General features: G+C 44.1%; 1 protein-coding gene across 2 annotated transcripts in view; it reads right to left on the reverse strand.

Annotated features, from left to right (window-relative positions):
- Window positions 1-1032: 1032 nt before the first annotated feature.
- Window positions 1033-23702, reverse strand: part of LOC147886329 (uncharacterized) — a 79902-nt gene continuing 57232 nt past the window's right edge. For both annotated transcript variants that reach the window (XM_087395490.1, XM_087395489.1), the window contains exons 10-12: window positions 19483-19602; window positions 19282-19374; window positions 1033-1585 (exon numbers count right to left, since the gene is read on the reverse strand). In XM_087395490.1, the coding sequence (XP_087251616.1) occupies window positions 1517-1585; window positions 19282-19374; window positions 19483-19602 (282 nt within the window). In that variant the 3' untranslated portion in view covers window positions 1033-1516. The remainder of the gene's footprint in view (window positions 1586-19281; window positions 19375-19482; window positions 19603-23702) is intronic.

Here is a 23702-nt window from a genome sequence, read left to right on the forward strand (position 1 = left end):
CTACTAGGCATACAACTTGCATCTTGCAACCCTTTCAACTACATATTGTAAGGTCATTCATATGCAATTCCATCAATTTCTTGATACCTACCTATGTTAATATTTTCTTTTGACATGCATCTTGTCAACGAGAGGAGGGATAATGGTTTGAAACATGCTATCACAAAAGCGAACAACAATCTTAACAATATTTTAGTAGAAAACTCCTCTCTACTTCATGCTCATTGTTACAACATCGCACTCAAACTTGCATGAAGATCCTTTTTAGGTCGTCATATCTACAATGCATGTCTCATTATCTACCAAGACCCATTAGATGCAAGAGAGGATTGCATGTGCAAGTCTTTGTTGTGATAAAATCGCATCACAAAAAAAAGGTGTCATAGTTGAAACATACTATACTACCCCATGAATTCAATTAAGCAACAAGGAATAGGAGAAAATTCACCCTTTTTATCAACAAGGAATATGCTCATGGAGTTTTATGGGCAAGGATGAATGCATAATCTCTTTTCTAGGTGGACACCTCATCTCTGGTTCATTCTAGGTGGACACTTCATCTCTCTATTCCATTCTTACATTTACAACATCCACAATTGCACATGAATTCATACAATTTGAAAGAGTTCCCATATGCAACAAGCAACCTTAACAAATCAAACTCCCGACCTTAAAAAATCAGACTACCACTCCATCTTTCTTCTAATGTCTTCTCTTTAAAAATAATGAAATCTATTCTAAAAAATTACAGCATCTACATCTTTGCATTCTTGAAATATATATCTAGATGAATCCAAGAACATTCCCAAACTCATCCTCTAAAAACACAACATAGTGCAGTTTCAATCCCATGATAGTCGCTCATAAGATTGAAAACCTTAAACTCCATCATGCATAGCAAGGACTAGCTCCTATGACATCCCCACTGACGTCATCAATGCCCAATAGTGGGTGTAGACCATAGTATAAAAACATGTTCTCTCACACATACAAATCCACATACCCACACATACTTGAGCATCCTTTTATACAAAGTCTTTGTACTGAGTTTCTTTTGGCACTTCAGACGTGAAGGGCAAACTTAGCCATGACGAAGGCTAGCACTAAAGGAGAAGGCTAATCAAAAAGATGTCCAAAATCTCTTCATTCAAGCTACAACTGCTTGTGAAGTCTAAATGATTTCATTTTAGTCTCTTCCAAACGAGCATCTAAAACTAGCTGATGGGGCAACACACCATTTAAGATAAAGAATTATCACAATACCAACAGGCCACAACTTGGACTAAAACTTCACAAGGTGAAATTTGCATTCTTGAAATATCACCAATGTCTATATATCCACATTCAAAAATTCACTCAGATTCGATTCCGTATGCTTGCCCCATGGATTCCTCCATTCCCTTTTTAGTATTCTTTCCTACAAGATATTGAAGACTCTTATCATCAATTAACTTCGTGATCACACCCACACTTCTACTCAAAGAGTGAGACGGAATCGTCATCGTATAAATTACTCTCACAAGTTTTTCAAAGCTAGCAAAACTTCTTCCATCACTAAAGCCCAATGAGTCCAATGGCTGCCACCCTGCACAAATGACATGAAAATTAGGACACTTAGCTTCAAAATATACATTAAACACTACTGCTACTCCAAAACTTGTAGTCAAATCCCCATATTGCATAATGATACGAAAAGGAATTTTAAGATTTCTGTCTTTGTTAACTTTCGTCCCTTGATCTATGCCTGAAGAATCCATGAAAATGCCCAACACACTCAACTTTGTGAAAGGAAATTTAAAAGTGCCACTGCAAAACTATTTAAGGTAGAAAAGACTACCGACACCCCATATTGACAGATCAATGACTAATGGCATAGACCAAATGCACGCAACATGCACCTATGTACAGCTGCCTATGCAAACATGAACACATGCATGCATGTATGCTTCCGTCAAAGTCCATGGACATGACATGCAAGCTCCACCATGATAAAGACATAGACGCGCACATATACATTATGCACATACACACTCATAGATTTTCTTCTTTAACAAGGCAAATGGCTCTTCAAAGAACTATATCACTATATCCACTATCCAAATATAATAGTATTTTCATAGCCCACACTTTCAAGCCAGTATGTAGACCCACACTCATCTTGTACTTCACTTGTCTTTGATTTCTTGCTAAAGGTTCTCCCTAACCCTATGGCTAACTACTAGGAACCCAACGTCAGATAGAAAAGTTACATACTTTCAATCTTCAAATATTTACCTTCATTGGAAACAAAAGGTAAGTGGTGGAGGCGGCAATAGGAAGCACAAGGGGAGTGCATAAGGAAAGCAACGTGTTGTAAGAGTCTTAAAAATCAACTTCACAATTCCATTAGAAGTGAAAAGGAGTAGACCTTTGACATAACATCATGCTAGAGTCCTAAAAACAGAGCAAGCATTAGGTTGGTAGGAAAAAACTTTCTTATCAAGAGACTAAGGAGGCAATTATTGAATGTAATTGCTCTCCAACATGTTCATGAAGAAAGACAAGCCTACATGTGACAATTATAGACAGGGACAAATTAAAACATGCAAGAACAAAAAAATAGAAAAACAAGTACCTCACGCTTCACCCTTCCTTTCCTCAAAGTCATAGCATCCCCCTCTCTCTCCTACAACATGAAACTTGACTCTCCTATGAACACACTTTGGATCACAACAAAGGTGACGAACACTTCCCCACATCCCGCTTTTGTGCCTTATGTGGAGCCACAAACTTTTGATGCCCTCAGATGGGTGGTCCATTAGAGAGTGTGAGGTACCACTTGCAAACACGACCCATTTATGGCCGCATCGAGTTGCCTACCAAGGAGATCAATGATAGGCTTCGGGCCAATCTAGCCATACATCATGTCACCTTTATTTTGAGCATTGGCCGGAGGTCTCTTTCAATTCCAATTGAATACTCACGAGCACGCATGGTGTGTCCCGTCTCAATTTTTTTTCAAACATGCATGCCCACCTGAGCCGTTTATTAGACTCGCACTTCTCATTCTTTGAGGCCTCACCTTATTTCTGGTTTGTCGACCGAGCTAGATATGTCATCACAGCATGCATGTCGCTCTATTTTATGAAAGGTCATCCCAAAACCTTCTCAATCTTCTGCCTAGGTAGTCATGAACCCAAACCCTCAATTAACAAGAGCGAGGATCAATCAGAGTACCCAGCCTCCCTTCCAAATATGATCCACATTGAGAGACCTTGTAGACCCCCCTTTCTCCGTGTGGCTATCTATGAGAACCTCCACATCACTGCTCTATTTACCGAGGTTTAACCACCTTGCTAGGTAATGCCCATGCCATTTCAAAGATCTACTATCATCTTTGACGCATTTCTCTCATCAGCATTAGCCAAAGCAACCTCCAGACCACTTTTATCCCACAATTAATGCCCCTCCCCATAATCAAAGTCTCTCGTCAACTTATAGGAGCAACCTCAGGACGATGGTTATCCTGTAGGAGCTGCACCTCATCACCATCAAAATTATCCTTGTTAGAGAGCTGATCCACCTCCACCACAGTGGCCCTGGCTTCTTCCTCTAGAGCTATACCCTCCTTTCAAATCTACAACAATGCCCTCCAATGCTCCGCTCCTCCAGTCCGGTAGAGTGATGTTGGCAGTCATAAACCTTGTGGGAAGTATACCTTCTCTAAGGTGTAAGGTGGTGGCAACTCTATGCCACTTGGCAAATTTGCATGCAAAGGTAAGTGGGCTTTTCATTAAGTGGCTTGTGGATATTCTAGCTCCTCCCAAACAGTTCGTCATCACGATTTCTTGGCTCCATGAGAATCGGTTCCTGTGACTATTGGCAGTGACCTAAAGACGAGTAATAGCCAGTTGTGATTGGTGCATTAATTTGGCATACGCTGGTCGTGACTCTTTCGAACCAGATAGAAGGTGTCGATGGCAGCAATCGACTCATCTCAATATACATTGTTGACTCTTGATTTACGGTGTGTCGCAATTCTAGTGAGCAAGGTTGTGAAGGCTTGTGTAGCTGTTCTTCATTTGACTATATGTCAGTCCTTTCACTAGTCGTGTTTTGCTTAACGAAAATTGCAAGTGTTGCGGTATAGTGTCTCTACGTCATTTTACGCATGCAAAATTTGAATGCCAAATGGCCCTCCAATGGGGAAGAGCGCCCTCATGAGGATAGATGTCCTCTTCTGGATCCTTTCTTGTCTCTTTCTCTTGCGTACGCTTCTCTTTTACTTCTACATTTGCATCTCCTCTTCATAATCTGAAAATAGTCTTCTCCTAGTAGTTACACAATCTCTTTTAAAACAGAACTTAAATCTCATCTTCATGTTCTGATTCCTCTTCATGCTGAATATTCAAAATGCAGAAGTACCACTGCAATGCCTCTTCAATATCTCTTCATACTCAGAACTTTCTTGAAGGAGAGATGAAGGTAATTCTATACGTGGGTTATCATACTCAATATGTGTGTAACTCTCATCTACATTATCCTCTTCACGAGGAGGTGATGGTGTTCTCTCCCTGTCCTTCTGGTAGTGGAGGAAAAAGGACAAAAAATATCCCTTCTCCTTCCATTCTTTCCTTTTAGTAATACAAGAGAGAAAATGACTTACTGTAATTTCAGAAAAGGGGTTTATTTTACAGAAAAAGTTAAGTGTCGTAGAGTTGGTGGTACTTATCCGACTCCCGCTTTCCTTGTGTCAAAAAACCACTTCAAATGACGTCTTCTTGCTTCTCTTTTAGGCTTTTCTTTTTGTAATTCTGCTGTAAACTGATGCGCTCCGTTTGGGCTACTTATTTTGAGTGGATTGGAGCTCTAGATACCGTTATAGGGGGTACTTGATGGGTGGATCACCTCCTTAAAATCTTGTTCCAATCCAACTTTCTGTTGCGGGATCTTAAGGGTCTATTCGCACGGAGAGGGGGAAAAGGGCGGGGGTCACCCCGTTAGAACACCCTGTTCCCCGTCCAAAGACCAGAAAATTCAGAGAAATCCCTTACCTCAAGGCCTCCGAAATGCAGGGTTTGCAACAATCAGAAATATCTTCCCCCAAAACTCACACCTTGCTCCAGTCTTCCGTGGCGAGCCTTCCAAACTCGCCCTTTGCCAAGTTCCTCCCAGTCTGTTGCAGCGATCTTTGGTTCGCACACACGCCGATCAAGACACTTCTACGCACACGAGTCTATAGGACATCGTTCGGTTGCCCACCTCTTTGCTATCACTTGCCTCTCCGTCCATACGCAACCTTTCGTGTAGCGCTCCGCTCTTCTTGTGCCTTCCGTGCAGCCTTTCTTCTCGTGACCTCTCGCCCTCTGTCCCGCGTACTCTTGCTGTCCCGTTAGTGGATCGTTGATGCTCTGATACCAAATGTGAAGAACCAACTTTCTCAAGAATGCAAATGTGTGCAATGCATGCAAAATTTGAATGCCGATTGGCCCTCCAATGGGAAGAGTGCCCTCATGAGAGTACTTGTTTCTATTTCGACCTACATGCAAGGTGTGTGAGAGATGGCGGATGAATGCAAGATGAATGAGAATGCTACGTGAGATTTCACAATGAAAGGGTGATATCCATTCATAAATGTCCCTTGAGATCACTCAAGTTTCATCTTCCCATTTACACCTACCCTTAGCCTATGACCCATGCATCTACCATTCAATGCACCTTAATGCACCCTTCCCTTCCTATTGCTCCTAGGACCTAGACACGTGTGTACACATTTTTATTAATAGAATAAGTATCACATGTCCAAATTCAATGTCGTCTGAAGTAGTGGCTCCAACTTGGACTAGTCTTATCTACTGAGATGATCCACCGCCCTAACAAATCGGTCAGTGTCCATCATAAATACATATACATGTTACACCATTGGCGTATAATATATAAAAATGTTTCAATGTCTACTAATCACAGGCCTTTGTGGCTGAGTTTGTATTTCAAATCATATTTCTAAGCTGTAACAAGCCCGTATGTATGAGCACTAGATCATCTGAGTCTTTGCCAGTTTAAAGTTATGTAATAGAGTTCGATATATTTATAAAGTCGCCATCTCTTTGGTTTTCAATAACTGGTGTCATTTTTTGTGAGAACTGTTATATTTTATGTGCTGAATCAGTTTATTTTGCAAAGGACAATTTGTCGCATGCTCTAAAAGCCTACAATTGGTATCACAGCCGGTCAGTGAGTCATCAAGAAGCTTGTGATCAGTCCTTTGTCAATCGAGATGGAAAGTGGGTCGAAGTCTTGGTCTAAATCTGCTTTACCAGATACTTCTATAGTCAAATTTGATGTAGTTGCTTGTATGACTTCTCTTCATGGAGAAAGGTCTCTAGGGGGTCGTGTAGGGGAAGAAGCCAGCCCATAATCAAGAGCTAGAGAAGATGCAAGCCTCGGATTTGAAAAATGAAAGGGCTTTGGGCCTTCTAGGACGGGCTTTAGGGATGGCATATTTCCATCATGTTGATGTTACAAGACAAAAGCGCAAACTTGGAGCATACTTGAGACATTGTTTGGTCCAAAGGTGAGGAATTCAAAGATTTTGCTCAAACAAGAGCTTTTGGCCTTTCAAATGGGAGAAGGGGACTCATTGGCGACTCATCTCAACAAGATACAGGCTACTATTAAGCAACGTCAAGCTCTCTCAGTTCGGGTTGAAGACGATGATGCTAAGGTGGTTCTACTCACAAGCCTACCATCCTACCACCCAGGTATTCCGAGATTGGAACCATCCTGAGATTGGATTCTGACAATGTGAGTTTTCATGATGTAGGGTCTATACTTCTCCGCGAATAAAAGAGAGCCAAAATGAGTATAATTGGAAGTAGTGAGCTAGCTTAAATTTGTCAAAGAGAAAAATAAAAGAAAGAATGGAAACAATGGAGGCGAGAAGGATCTAATATTCCACTATTGTGGATGAGATGTCCATATAGAAAAATATTGTTATAAGCGAGCTTACCACCTCAAGAGCAACAAGGTCGCACAAAGCAGCACCAAGAAGGTGTGCCTTGTGGAAGAAGGTGATCAGCGTGGTGACTTTGCAGGATGTATTCAGATGAAGGATCAATTATCAATCTTAAAAAGGAAGATGTTTATGGCATTTAATGTGATTAAATAGATGGCAACCATTTTGGTTTGCTTACTCCTTTAGCAGATAGCGACAGTTCTTGTTTTTCCTTCTTGTCTCCCCACTAGGTTAATGGAGGCTGTTGGTAGTCGTAAACCTGTGGGCAGTGTACCTTCCCTAAGGTCTAAGGTGGTGGCAATTCTATGCCACTTGGCACATTTACATGCAAAGGTGGGCGAGCCTTTCATGAGATATTCTAGCTCCTTCTCCATGAGAGTCGATGCTTGCGACCATTAGCAGTATATACCTAGATGAATCTAGGAACATTCCCAAACTCATCCCTTAAAAACACAACATAGTGCAATTTCAATCTCATGATAGTCACTCATAAGATTGAAAACCATAAACTCCATCACGCAAAGCATGGACTAGCTACTATGGCATCCCCACTGAGTTCTTGCTCTTTATGTGGATGACACCATACTTGTTTCCAACAATCTTGATTTCTTGAAACATGTCAAGAAAATCTTATCCTCAGCATTTGATATGGTTGATCTTGGTGACATTCATTCATGTTTTGGTATTCCAGTTCAGCTATTTTGTCACAAGGGAATTCTGCTACTTCGACAAATAATATTCATTCAAGATGTTGCTCCCTCAATGCAACATTGGTCTGGAGCAAAACGTGTTCTAAAGTATTTGAAAGGCACTTCTGATTTTGGATTAGTTTATCGATGTCATACAAAATCATCTTCAGTGATGTCTCTTGATCTTTTGGGATATACAGATGAAGAGTGGGTGTAGACCATAGTATAAAAATATGCTCTCACACATGCAAATCCACACACCCACACATACTTGAGCATCCGTTTATACAAAATTTTTGTACTGAGTTTCTCTTGACACTCCGGAGGTGAAGGCCTGACTCAGCCATGACAAAGGTTAACACTAAAGAAGAAATAGCAGTAGCCTAAAGACGAGAAATAGTCTGCTGTAATTGGTACACTAAGCTAGCATACGTTGGCCGTGACTCTTGGGAACTAGCTAGAAAGTGTTGCTGGCAGCAACCAACTCAAACTTCTTATACGTAGCTTGGCTCTTGATTTACTGTCTTGTGTAGACGTTCTTCATCTGGCTCTATATCGGCCCTATCACTAGTCATGTTTGGTTCAAGGCGAACTACAAGTGTTGCAGTATAGTGTCTCTATGTCATTTTATGTAGGGACTTCTTCGGGTTTTGTGTTTGGAGCCTTTGTGGCTGAGTTTATATTTCAAAGCATACTTTGTAGGCTGCAACAAGCCCGTACAAATGGGCAGCAGGTCGTTTGAGACTTTGTCACTTATGTAATAAAGTTTGATATAGTTATAAAGTCGCCATCTCTCGAGTTGTCAACAACTGATCCACTTGAGCGACTTGGCTTCGGTCCACTCCAATGACTGATCCACTTCCAGTACCAAGTTTATATTGGGCTATACTTGATTGAGATGTGACAACACAGAGAGATCCTACTACGACATATAAGAGGTAGCAAGAGATGACCATGCCACAGGATACTCGGGCAAATCGAGCACGGAGGCAGGTCATGGACTTCTATGCATTTGAGCCAGCTCCAGGGCACAGTGGAGTGGAGGAGGAGGAGATATCTGATATGAGGATAGTATGGATCAGGGGAGAGCAAACATGGCGCCATCAAGCAAGGGACACATAGACCAACACAGAGCACACATGATCGAGGTCAAACCTATCTCAACATATTCATATGGAGGATGATGGAAGATTTGGGAGTAACCCAATAGTATATGGCTGTTCTAACAAAACGTATGTGCATGTGTACAATCGAATCAAGACAAGAGAAGAAGCATCTGAAGTCTTCACTAGTTGTTTGGTGCATGCATAGACCATATGGGCTAACCTCCTTTATGAACACACTTGCAGGTCAAGGATCAATCCTAGCAAAGTCAATCAGACCCACCTTGCTATATGCAAATGATGTGCTGCTGATTTCAAACACAGCACATGGGTAGTCACAGCTCTGGAGTCCCATCTGATACGAAATGTGGGTACGGCGAGGTCAAAAGGCCCATTTTAACCCTAAGCACCTCGTTACATATGTGAAGGTGAAAAATATGGAATGGGTCATTAGGATTTGTATGTCCATGTGTTGAATTGCACTCAAAATTTACACAAGTCCTAAACCCTATGGTCTCCATGTTCTTGCAAAGTTTGAGTCCCATTTGACACTAAATGTGGGCACGGGGAGGTCAAAGGGCCCATTTTCACCCTATGCACCTCGTTACATACGTCAAAGTGCAAAATATGAAATGGGTCAATAGGATTTGCATGTCCATGTGTCAGGTTGAGCTCAAAATTTGCATAGGCCCTAAAACCTATGCTCTCCATGATCTTGCAAAGTTTGAGTCCCATCCGACACCGAATGTTGGCACGAGGAGCATGAAAATCCTAATGACACATTTCATATTTTACACCTTCATGTCTGTAACAAGGTGCATAGGGTGAAAATGGACCCTTTGACATCCTTGTGCCCACATTCGGTGTTAGATCGGACTCAAACTTTGCAAGAGCATGGAGACCCTAGGGTTTAGGACCTTTGCAAATTTTGAGCCCAATCCGACACATGGACATGGAAATCCTATTGACCCGTTCCATATTTTGCACATTCACATATGTAACAAGGTGCATAGGGTGAAAATGGGCCCTTTGACCTCCCCATGCCCACATTCGGTGTCAGATGGGACTCAATCTTTGCAAGAGAATGGAGCCCATTGGGTTTAGGACCTGTGCAAATTTTGAGCCCAATTCGACACATGGACATGCAAATCCTATTGACCCATTCCATATTTTGTATCTTCATGTATGTAATGAGGTGCATAGGGTGAAAATGGGACCTTTGACCTCCCCGTGCCAACATTTGGTGTTGGACGGGACTCAAACTTTGCAAGAGCATCGAGACCATTGGGTGCGAATTTTGAGCTCAATCCAACACATGGACATGCAAAACCTGATGACCCATTCCTATTTTGCACCTTCACATATGTAACGAGGTGCATAGTGGGCCCTTTGACCTCCCCGTGCCCACATTCGGTGTCGAATGGGACTCAAACTTTGTAATAGCATGGAGACCATTGGCCCCCCTCTCCCCCCCCTCCGCTTCCCCCTCTCTTCCCAGCTTTGGGATGCTACCATTGTGTAAGTCCATGACATGAAGGTCAACCAGGGTAAAACCAAGGTTATTAATAATCTTCAACTCTTACAACAGTCAGCTCCGACGGGACACTTCACGCTTGCAAAGGAGCCAGTGGAGATAGATAGGTCTTATGTATACTTGGGGTGCATTTACACAGGCCCCAAGTTTACCATGAAACTGGCAGCACCGGCACAACCGACCAGAGGACATACGTCCTTGTTGAGACTAGAGAGACTGTTTCCAAGCACATCTCGAGCATGTGAACATGAAGTCACTCTCTCCTCAGAGCAGATCGCCAAAGACGAGGCATCATCCTTGACCTTGTACATCGGATTCAGCGATCGAGGAGACCACGCCCTCCTCTACAACCTGAGACAGCCCCACAGATGCAGATCCGGGAGATCTTCGCAGCACATCAGAGAGCTATCACAATGCCCGGTTTCGGTTTTAAATTCGCTCACCTCAGCTCACATTTTCACATTTGAGCTTGTATTTGAGTTTCTTTGAGCTTGCTTTTGAGCTTTTGAGCTCTCTATCTTGGTATAGCATAGCATAGCACTCAGCAAAAGGACCTTAGCATACCCTTCGCTTTCAATTCAGCCCCATGAGGCTTGTATGAGCTATCTTTTTTTCTAGTGTACTTTGTCCCATAGACCCGCGAGGTCTTTGGAGGACGTTAATATTTCTTTCTTTCTTTCTTTCTCTCTCTCTCTCTCTCTCTCATGGGAGACACTACCAACTCTCTCTAAAGATGATGTAACGAAGGCCACTTCATGATAGGACTAGAGTAGTGTGCTAAATAATTCGAGCTGAAATGCCTTGTGCACTCCTCGACTCTCTCTGACACTCAAAGATGTAATGGCTACTCTTTTTTGGATGGGTGCTTTGTCTCCTGGGCCTACAAGGCCTTCTCAAGTCAGTAATACAACTCTCTCTCTCGCTCTCTCTCTCTCTCTCTCTACCAGCCCCATGAATCACATCTTCCACATATCCAGCACCACTATCCATCCAGACCCCCTAGCCCATATAAACCCCCCCGCCATGCTGCCAAACTGGCCACGGGCTGTGTGCCAGGCTGCGCAGCAGCCCTTGGCAGCCAATAGGCTTGGCCTGGCCAAGCCCAGCTGCTGGAGCTGCCCCGAGCCAACCTAGGGCTCTGAAAAAGTGCGCAAGAGCCTCTCTTGGGCCCCGTACACCACCCTGCTGCTGACTTCAATGACCACCAGGAGACCTGCAGACACAAAAGGACAAACATCCAAAACATCAAGAGAACAACAGCAAACTTTTGGACCAACAACTCAGTCAAGAATTTCAAGATTCAAGATTGCACTGCAAGTCACAAATTTGCTGAAATCTGACACAAACTGGCAGGGTTTTTTTCAACATTATTTCGCACAATGCCTACATCGGGATTTGTAGAAGACATTTGGGGAAAACAGGCCCTGGAAACAGCTATGGAAGCCCTCTCAAATGGGAAAGCTCATAAGGGTAGCACACATGTGCTCACTTGCCTCGACAAAATATGCCTCGTGTTGATCGAGAAAATTGACAGTTTGGAGGCCACAAAATGTGGCTTTATTGGCTGAGAAAGCTCACGTAGACAAGAAGTTGGCTGAGATCAAAAAGCAAGCAGGAAAGTACAAGAGGAGTGGAGAAAGGAAAGGAGGAAAGGGCCAAGAAAGTGGAATGGGAAAAGGAGAAAGCAGGCTGGGAAAGTGAGAAAACCAAGCCCCAAAACAAGATACATGCATTGGGAGTGGAATTGCAGCAGATGAGAGATATGCGATTACCTCAAAGGGAGGCTGCAAAGCCATGTAAGAGCTCAGAGCAGAGAATGCAAGTCTCAAGAAAGAGATGGCTACAGCTCACTAAGGGGAAGGAAGAGATGCTTGAATGGACAGCAGTGGTTAAAAAGGGATCTGCAGCCCCTAAGAAAGAGTTCATTTCTGAGGCTCTAGAGGAAGAGAAAAGGAGGGCCAGCAAATCATGAATGTCCGAGTAAGAGGTTTGACATTGGGAGACACCCCAATGATAGACACTCAAGTTTTGTTCACTAAGATGGGGGGTCAATCTCACGTGTGAGGCAGCCTGGAGGGTGGGAAAGACGGACAAAAAACAAGACCATTAGTGCTGAAACTCCGGACTGTCATAGATAGGTCTACCCTCATGAGTAAGAGGGAAACTCTCAAAGGGACAAAAATATACTTGGATGACGACCTTACTCTCTTACAACAGAAGCACTGAAGGGAAGGAATGGTATGAGTAATGGCAGCATGAGAGGCTGGAAAGTGCTGCCTCCAGAGATGACAAAGTAATTATCCGGGAAAGAGTAGACAAAGGAGAGAAAGAAGAGGGGAAATTATGATGGTGTCAGGCCAATCGGATGCATGCACAAAAAGGGCTAAAAATGTCAGTGTGGAATTGCAATGGTACCCTTTGGTCTGACCCAAGGGGTTCTCGGAGACCTACACTGATAGAGACATGATCTTCTACACCAAGACACTTGAGAGCCCAAAGAGAGGACTGACCATAGTGACTGGATATACCTGGGAGTTAGTGCCATAGGTAGAGAGGCAGCGGCATACGAGGCTGGTGGTGTAGCTGTTCTTTTTAGATCATCCTTGAGGCCACACATATTCATAGTACGGAGAGAGGAGCATGCACGACATATGTGGATACGAGTCCGACTACTAGAGGCACGTCCGATCTTCATTGCCTTGTGCTACTTCCCCCCAGATACATCATGTTATGTACATGAGGTCACCACAAAGGGACACAACCCATATGAGAGGATATATGATGACATCACGGAGTTCTCTAGGCATGGAGATGTCCTGTTTCTCGGTGACTTCAATGCACACACATGAGATACACAAGTGGGCCTATTGGATTTTGAGGATGACTCTCTCATAATGTTGGAATTAGACCCAGTTGAGCCCGGGATAGGGAGACGCACCACACGTGATAGGATATGGGCGACATCTACTTGAGTAGGGAGCGGTCCACGACTTGATTATATAAGACGGTCTCCAGACATGATATGGCAAGATCACATGCCTCTTGCACGGTGAAGGGACCAGTACAATGGATTACTTGATGGGTCTCTTATCCTTTATACCACGGGTACACGATTTCATTGTGCCTTCCCCCCCGCTTGGCGCTAATCACTCATAGTTGGCCTTTGGCATCTCGGCTACCATGCCTACCACAGGGAGATCCCCCCCCCCCACACGCACACAAGTCCAAGTTCATCTTGGCCATGCTCTTCACCTAGTCTACGTGAGTAACTTAGCCCGTGAGTTCCCAGACCAACTCATACCTTACCTGTGCTTCAAATGTCCTTGTCCTAGTCGTACAAGACGTGGCAGCCAGATCTTTTCCCACGACCCAATCTGCAGCACATGCCCCAGCCATCAGGACGATGCCTCAGAATCCTTGGTATGATGACAAGTGTAGAGAGATGAGATCTCACCTTACACGTAAGCGAGCATTAGGTGACCTTACGACACATAAGGCACAGCTGATTTCACGACAGTTGACATGCCGTAAGAGGTGGGTTTCTCACATACAAGATGGAGGAGGTGATCCGATCATTCCAAGGACGAGACCATAAAATGGGCACTGTTGTCTGAGGGAAAGCCACCTATTCCTATCATGGACCTAGGGCTTTGGCACACCTATGCGAGTACACTTTATGATGTCCCAATTTAGATGCCACCTGATATGTCTTCTATGCCCAAGCCTACCACATGCCGCTTGTTCACTACACAAAATGTACGGGACGCACTCCATTGGCTTCGTGACTAGAGAGCACAGGATCATGAGGGAAATAGAATGAGCATTTTGCACATGGATAGAAGATCCTGGCTCCGGCTTTCCAACTACCTGAAGCACTCCCACCATTGTGCCCATACACAAAGCAAGAGCAAGAGACCCCATGGACACTCGGAATTACCATACTCTGATAATCTTGGCCACACTTTGGCCAAGATCTATGGATCAATACTAGAGAGAGAGATGAGCAGTCATACCGAGGCACACAAGCAGCAGGCTCTAGGGCAAGTAGGTTTCCGACGATAGCAGTCCACCCTTGACCACATCTTCACTCTAAGGGCCATCCTTGAGGCGAAATCGAGGTGCCAAAAAGTCGACGCTTGCTTTGTAGACTTCTGAAAGGCTTTCGACACTGTCCCATGCTCCCGCATGATCAGTGATGAGTCTATACAAGTCCGTCGGAGGTAGAAATCTCGCCCCAAGCGTATATCAAAGTGGGTGGAGAGCACCATCGAAGTGAAGTAGGGATGCCCTCTTTCACCGACCCTCTTCGGGCTCTACGTCGACGAAATCACATCCTTTATTGACCGCTTGGGGAGGTGAGAGATCACTACTGGTCGGCTTGATGATACCAATGATGCTATAACAGTCCTCATATCATCTTCAACGGGGGGTACTACAGAGGCATCTGGAGGCGATACAAGTGTTTTGTTGAGACAGAGACTTGACAGTCAACCTTGGGAAGACCAAGGCCATTATCTTCAACACCTCACATGTAGTACTACACCGACATGGCTTCATTTATCAAGGTGAGCTAGTAGAGATAGTGCAGTCCTACACATACCTGGGAGCAATCTTCACAAGACCAGTTTACAGGATGGTAGAGGCAGCCAAAGCACGACTCGTGGACAGGAAGCCTTGGCCCGACTAGAGAGGCAATGTTTTCAAGCGCACTTTCAGGACCCGCCGACAAAGGCCTGGCTGTTCGACACCCTACTAAGGCCGACTACCGTGTATGCAGCACCTTTCTAGGGGAGCGACATTTCGGCAACAAAGTGTACTTATCTATGGAACCATCAGATTTTCTTTTGAGCTTGTACATCCACTTCGTGCCAATTGTCAGGCAATTGTCTTCTTGAAGAAAGGCAAGTCCACCAACTCCCAAGTGTGGTTTTCTTGATGGAGTCAATTTCAGTCTGCGATTTGCTTGCATGCACATTGTCTCATGCATCATCAAAACTGTCAGGCTCGTCTGCCTCAAGTGTTGCTGACCCAAGCAGACACAAAAAAGGGCATCCACAATGTCTCTAGTGTCTACGGCTTGTTGTCCTCAAGAGTGCAAAGCACAACGAGGTACCAATCGTGCTTCCTGCACTGCTGTAGTTTCACGTGCAATAGCATCATCAATTTCTTCCTGAGAAACAAGCTCATCCATAGGCTCAAGTGAAGCATCGCCCACTGTAGTATCTTGCTGCAAATTCTGATTTTCCGCTAGCATATCATTCAGCATCAAAGGAAATGGGCAGCAGCCCGCAAAAGAATTCAAAAGGACCCTGATTTTCTCAAAACCAACAAAGGGCAGATCTGCATTGTCAGCAAATATAGCATCCCGATAGTGATAACCTTCTTAATCACTGGATTATAAAGTCTATAGCCCTTGCTTTCACTGCTGTAGCCATAAAGATGCACTTTTCTGTCTTGTTATCAAGTTTGCCATGCAATTCTTGAGGCACATGTCCATATGATAGTAGATACACAACCAAATGTAAGAAATAGCCCACATCAGGCTTAAGACCAAAGCATGCTTGATAAGGTGTCATGAAATTAAGAGCCTTTGTGGGAAACCTGTTCAAAATATGATTCAAGCACATAATGGCTTCCTTTTGCTTCTAGCATGCATCTCCCCATCTCCGAAAATGAACGATAATTCCTTTCACCCTTCCCATTCCGTTGATGAGTATACCTCACTGTAGATTGATGTGTGATGCCCTTCTCGGGAAAAAATTGTTGCAATGCGATATTCCTCCCCTCGATCTCAATGAAGGTTTGCAATCAGCATTTATATTGATTTTCAGCTAAGGCCACAAAGTGTTTAACAATATTGCAAACTGCAGACTTTACTTAAGAGAAAAGACCCAAGTAAAACATGTGAAGTCATCTATGAATTTAAAATAATAAAGATGACCTCCAAGAGATGGAGTGTGCATGGGTCCACAAACATCAGTATGGATGAACTGTAATTTTCGTGTAGCCTTGACTGCACCATCCTTGGGAAAGGGAAAACGATGCATTTACCCAAAATACAGCCCTCATATATTTTGTTTGGAGGAGTTTCCAAACGTGACAAGGCATCAACCATATCAAGCTTCTGCAATAACATAAGGTGAGACTCTCGCCTCATTACGGGCTTGACACATATTTTCCAAAATATCCCAGACATCTTTAGCACTCCAGTAGGACTTGATATGAGGGATAATAAACCTCTTGATATTCAGTGAAATCAAAGACAAGGCTTAAGCATTACGTGTATCCCACCTCTTTGATTAGGAGTAATACTTACCCAATCGAGACAACTTGTTGTCCCTATCACCAACGACCTGCACCACCACCACGACCCCCTCCCTTGCTATGGAGGAGTACCTTGCGCTATAGTAGCCAAACAGCCTCACCACCGGTAACATAATCCCAGACGCCCTTGGCAACCAACAGATTGTGAAATCAAAAAACTCCAAAGAGGATAGTTGGTGCCATCCAACCGATCCTCCTAGGCAAGCAACTCATTTGAGCAAAGAAAAAGAGGCAAAGAGATCTCAACAAAGTTGATGTGATGAGAACACTCTGCAAGCAATAGAAATCACTACCAGCCTATACCAGGCTTGAGGATGCCCCTCAAATATACCAGAAAGATCTCATGATGGTGTATGTGCTGCAATCTCAAAATTCTCTCTCAAAAGCAAGCCAAAACCCAACTGAGCGACGCCTCTGTTCTGAACTCATAGCTAATTGCAAAGCCCTATTCCTTTCAAGGAAGTAAACGCATGACGGGTGAAGACAGGAGCCAGTGCAATGCGCGATGAAGGGTGGGAGTGGCTTTTGGTTGTATGGTTCAACCAATATTCCGAGAAACGGGAGCGAAAATAATAGATATATAGTCCGGGATTCAGTGCCAAAAATAGTAGATAGATATATAGTTCGAGATTCAGGCTCAAAATAGTAAATATAGCAAATGAACCACCAATGGAGCTGATTAGCAAGGTGAAGATTGTTCTCAACCCAATAGAATCTCCCCAAAATGCTCATTTGTATCACTATTTTGCAAAAAAAAACAAGTTCCCTAGCTGAGTGGACTGAAAAATGGACCCAAAAGTGCCAAACATGGGCTGTTACTGCCTCAGACAAGTTCACAACAGCAAGGAGAGATCTCCAAAAGTCCCAAGACAGAGCATGATGCAACAGCTTCAAAACAGCAAAATAGTCCTGAAAAGCATCTCAAAATGTGTGCCCAGCCCTCCAAACAGCTGCTGGGTCTGAAAATCAGTGAAAAAACCCACAAACACAGGCGCCCCGCTTCCAAACAGCTCGAGAGGCACACAACACAGGTCACCTTGCTGAAAATGACCTCCAAAGAGACGCAAACCAGTTTGGGAGCCAAAACCAAACAGCTCCAGAGGTGCACAAAACAGGTGGCCTTGCTGAAAATGAGCTCCAAGAGAGAGGCAAACCAGTTTTGGAGCCAAAACCAGCTCAAAACAGTAAGAAAAATGTCGACCAACCTTGAAACAGCCCGAAATCAGAAAGAAATACAGCGTGATTTCTCCAAGAGGGGTCCCCTGATTCCAGAAATGCTCCTGGTGCTGGCTTTGATAACAAACGGTCGACCTGGTCGCTATAAGTGTGAGCGATGAAATTGCAGTTCTTCTTCACAACAGAATTGAAGCTAGAGGGCGTGGGAGGTGTGGGGAGAGATGTGGGGCAAGCTCAAATACAAGTGAGAATGGAGCTGAAGCAAGCTGGAATGAAATTGCAGCAACACAAATGAACTACAAAGCTAGGGTAGTCATAGAGACAAAACCCTAGAATGAACTCCAACTCGGGTCAAAAGATGTGTGGTGACTAACCCAAAAGTGCAAACATGGGCTGTTACTGCCTCAGACATGTTCACAACAGCAAGGAGAGATCTCCAAAAGTCCCAAGACAGAGTGTGATGGAACAGCTTCAAAACAGCAAAATAGTCCTGAAAAGCATCTCAAAATGTGTGCCCAGCCCTCCAAACAGCTGCTGGGTCTGAAAATCAGTGAAAAAACCCACAAACACAGGTGCCCCGCTTCCAAACAGCTCCAGAGGCACACAAAACAGTTCACCTTGCTGAAAATGAGCTCCAAAGAGAGGCAAACCAGTTTGGGAGCCAAAACCAAACAGCTCCAGAGGTGCACAAAACAGGTGGCCTTGCTGAAAATGAGCTCCAAGAGAGAGGCAAACCAGTTTTGGAGCCAAAACCAGCTGAAAACAGTAAAAAAAATGTCGACCAACCTTGAAACAGCCCGAAATCAGAAAGAAATACAGCGTGATTTCTCCTGATTCCAGAAATGCTCCTGGTGCTGGCTTTGATAACAAACGGTCGACCTGGTGGCTATAAGTGTGAGCGATGAAATTGCAGTTCTTCACAACAGAATTGAAGCTAGAGGGCGTGGGAGGTGTGGGGAGAGATGTGGGGCGAGCTCGAATACAAGCGAGAATGGAGCTGAAGCAAGCTGGAATGAAATTGCAGCAACACAAATGAACTACAAAGCTAGGGTAGTCATAGAGACAAAACCCTAGAATGAACTCCAACTCGGGTCAAAAGATGTGTGGTGACTAACTCACCCACAAACTCAACCTCTAACTGAGGTTAGGGGAAAAATCTCCCCTAGCCCCTTATTACATAACATTGGCCATTGCCTTAGGAAATATAAATATTTCTAACAAAAACCATGGCCCCACAAGAACAATTTGTAGATCACAAAAAAGGAACATCAAAGCAGGACAAGACTACTACCAATGTGTTGCCCATGACCTGCCATTCCCACATAAAAGTGGTCACACAATTTAAACAAAGATTTGATTTTATTTCTTCTATGAAAATTGTTATTCGGGACCCTTGTCAACTCCCAAAGCTTTCAGTATTGCAACTTACAACAATCTCAAGGAAGAGATAAGCAAACTGACCTGGCAGTAAACTACAAAGGGTTCCCTCAAAGGCCCATCACAAGAAAGCTCACTTGTACTCCCATCGATAAAAGTACCATCCGCAAATATAACCTGGTTCAAAACGCCTTCTAAAATCAAATACCAAATCTAATTGTACCCATTTTGTCTTTGAAATAGTTTTCTTGCTATGAGTGCTAGTTGGTCGTAAGGGAGTAATACCTGAGAGTCATAACCTACAGTTGCACCAGGAGTTGGCTTTATGTAGGAACCAATAGGACACACTTTTTGAACAGCTTTGCAGAAAGCAATCAGACGTTCCGATGAGCCCAACTCCACTGCCTAACAAATTCCATCATAAATTTCCAGGCACCAAAGCACAAAAGGTACCCTTGTCATAATTCAATAGGGGATAAAAACCAAAGTTGCTTATAATCACCATACAAGTCTAGCTTACTTCTTCCAGAAAATCTTTGGTCAAACCTGTGAATACTAGTGCAAAAGAGAAGTTTGTTATAAGTGATTTGCTAACCACCTGATATTTCAAACACCTTACTTGTTCAGAAATAAGCTCACAAATAATGCCCTCCAGGTATCCTAGAATATCAATAAAGAAAGATAGTCTTCTCTCATCAAGAACACATCCATCACATCCAAGGAGCTTGGGGCCATTATCCATAACTTTTGTGAAGAGATGTGGATGGATATACTACCGAAATGACATTGAGCAGAAAGACCAAGGCCAAAGAAAAGTCAGATCTCCCAGAGGATGGTCACAGGGAAGCATATTAAAAAAAGAAGATGTATAGCTTCTATTGCTTGTTTAAAAATGAACTATGACAAGGAGTGCAAGGTAACTGGCAAGAAAGGTCGCAAGGACAAGTCCAAGAGGAGATAACGACAAGTAGCAATATCAATGTGAATGAGCTATTAATTGCCATAAAGAGGTACCTGTTCAAGCCAATGTGGCATTTTATTTTATGGATGCATAGCATGGGGATAGTGATGCCACTATGCACATGCATTGTTCATCACTGCCAAGGACGTATCTCATCAAGCCAATGTGGTCTCTCATCCTATGCATGCGTCTCTCATCCTATGCATGTGTGGTATAGGAATAGCAGCGTCACCACACACATGGCAAACAAGAGGGAATCATAACTTATGCGTAGATGAATCCAGGAACATTCCCAAACTCATCCTCTAAAAACACAACATAGTGCAGTTTCAATCTCACGATAGTCACTCATAAGATTGAAAACCATAAACTCCATCACGCATAGCAAGGACTAGCTACTATGACATCCCCACTGCCGTCATCAGCGCCCAACAATGGGTGTAGACCATCGTATAAAAATATGCTCTCACACATACAAATCCACACACCCACACATACTTGAGCATCCATTTATACAAAGTCTTCGTACTGAGTTTCCGTCAGCACTCTGGAGGTGAAGGGCAGACTCAGCCATGACGAAGGCTAGCACTAAAGGAGAAGGCTAATCAAAAAGTAGTCCAATATCTCTTCATTCAAGCTACAACTGCTTGTGAAGTCTAAACGATTTCATTTTAGTCTCTCCCAAACGAGCATCTAAATCTAGCTGATAGGGCAACGCACCATTTAAGATAGAAAGACTTATCGCAAGACCAACAGGCTGCAACTTGGACAAAAACTTCACAAGGTGAAATTTGCATGTTCACCATATACCTAGATGAATCATAGCTTTGCAAGAATCTTCTTTCCATTCTTGCAATCACAAGAAATGGGATGAACTTGGAGTTGATCATAAAGTTGTTCAATTCTTAGATAAGAACAAAAAAGGGGTTGCAATAGGCTTGTCAAATAATGGAACACTTACTGCTAGCAAACACAAACTCCAACAAGCTATGAGATGAGTGGCTTGGACATCTCCACATGGATGATTTGTGTACAAAAATATGAAATGGTTTATGTGTCACCATCGTGCATGATGGGCAAGCAAGCAAGACAATCGTTTACCAAGACGCCCAACTGCAAGGTAAATGGGTCTTCATTGATGACCTTAGTAAGTAGACTTAGGTACACTTCTTAAGAAGCAGTAAGACACATTCAACAAATTCAGGATTGGATGGCCATGGTGGACATGAGAATGGAAGAAATGAAGACGTTGAGGATTGATAAGGGTCTCCGAAGAGTTCACCTTCATGAAGCCAAGATGGTGGATTCTACGTTGTCAAGACTAGCTTGATGGGAGGGCAAACCACGCATTCTGATCAATTGCCACGCAAGCATCCGTACAGCCATGCAAGAAGCCTTGCGCAATTAGCAATCAGCACACAATCAACGCCACATCATCGCAGGTCAAAAAACAAAGACTTGACTTTTTGGTCAAAAGTCAATGCGTTGACTTTTTGGTCGGCATTGACTTTTTGGCCGACCTAGTCAACGGTCGGCATCGACCAGACGGCCAAGGTCAACGGTCGGCGTTGATCAAGTTGGCTAGGCTCACCTAACAGCCTATAAAAGGACAGCCTTTGGCCCTCATTCTTCATCCACTCCTTAGGCCTTCAAGCCTTCAAAGCAGCAGAGCCCAGGCCTCCACGCAACAGACCAGCACGGTGGCCTCAGCCTCTTCAGGGATCTAGTGAGGATTCACCTCCTCTAGGTAGTCTAGTCTTCTAGTTTTGCCATGAGGGTTTCAGCCCCTTCATACAGTTGTATTCAGCCCTTTGGGCATTCATTATTCAGTTGTATCCATTTTCTCTTTGGAGGTCCACTACATTCTCTATTAGAAATGACCCAACAGAGGGTACGCACAACGGAAGACTGATAGGAATGCCCAGGAGCTCACACAGTGTGCGTGTGGGGTGTGGATCACAAACTTCTTGACTTATGTGCATAGATGTGCAAGCCAGTAAATAGACAATGCTCAGAGACAAATATAGAAGCAACACTTTATATTTCCGTACGTCCAAAAACTAGGACAGGATACAATACCAAAAGGTCCTTCTACTACAAGCCTAGCACTTCTAGATCTCTGAGCCCGCGTGCTCCACCTCGAGCATATGTAGACTCTGTGTCTAGAGTGATCCTCTCCACCTTGCTGCCTATAGATCAGCCTAGGTGGGCAACCCTTCAAGCTCTGTCTGCAGCTTCTCTAGGTCTCTTGGTCCTCCAAAGTATAGGCTCCGAGATAGGTAGAAGACTGCTCCTGCTGCTTGTGTGAAGGCTGCTCCATATGATAAATAATGAGGGCTGGAGGCCCTCCTTTTATAGGCCCCAAGGGGGCTGGCAAAAACTGACCATCCTGCAGCAAACTGGCCGACCAGTCTGTGGCTGGTCCATCCCTATACGGGCTCACAACCCAGGGCCTTTTGGGCCCACTCTTCTAGGGCCTTGGCCCTCCAATCAAGGCAAGAGCCCAGCCTATATAAAGGCAGGTCCCTGCCTCATGGCAGCCTCTTTTGCTGCTCCAATAGGCCTCATTCAGCCCCGTACTGCTCCGTACAGTTGTGTGCCACCTGTCCCGGGCCTGCACACCCTCCGTACTGCTCCATACAGTTGCGTGCCACCTGTCCCGGGTCTGCAAACCGTCCGTACTGCTCCGTACAATTGCGCCACCTGTCCTGGGTCTTCTCTAGATGTGCTGCCCACATGACAGCCATGATGCTGTCCATGTGGCAGCCCCTTTCTCTCTTTTTCTGTGGTACTGCCCTTAGGTCTCCCTCCCCCATGCTCTCCTCATATAGGGGCTTATAGATGGGGAGGTGACCATTCCAACATTGTCTCCCTTCGATTCTCTCACTCACATCCACAGCATCACTTTGTGTATTGAGAGCATTATCTTGCAGTTGCAGTTAGTATTGAGTAGGAGAGAGAGTGAGGATAGTCTATCTCCCGCTACATGAAGCCAGTAAAACCTCCAAGGCAAGAGCCGGAGTCGAAGAAACAGATGGAGCCTCCCATGTCTCCGTGTACACTTTAGAAGCTCAATAATCGGCATTTTTTGTTGTTCAATTTTTCTTGATTGCCCCTCACCAAGACCAATACTTATTGTGCACTTCCCTTTCTTGAGTCTTACTTGGACCCATTCTCCCCAAGCTGTATGTCACTGAAGCCACCAATGATTGTGGTCACAGCACTAGGTGTCTCTCGCAAAAATTAGGGGAAAGAGGGTGCCTTGAGAAGCGCATAGACACCTATTCAAGAATCAAGTAGTGAACCTCTCTGCAACTAAGAAATTGACTACGTAAGCTAGCAAGCTATCCCTGGTGCTGCAAATCAGCCCAGAAGGGCGATGGAAGAGGGGAAGACTGAGAAAAAGGTGTAGTTGAGGGAAGAAATCACTCAAGTGAAGGGCTACCCAATGGGAGGCGCAAGGAGAAGAAGGCGCAGCACGTCCCTACCGTGGAGCGAATGAAGTAAGGCCTGTGCGACGGGGGCTGAGAGACCCACAAGAGAG

Source organism: Dipteris shenzhenensis, chromosome 24 (genome assembly GCF_047967505.1).
Source record: "Dipteris shenzhenensis isolate YYH24624 ecotype China chromosome 24, Dip_SZ_1.0, whole genome shotgun sequence".
NCBI lineage: Eukaryota > Viridiplantae > Streptophyta > Polypodiopsida > Gleicheniales > Dipteridaceae > Dipteris > Dipteris shenzhenensis.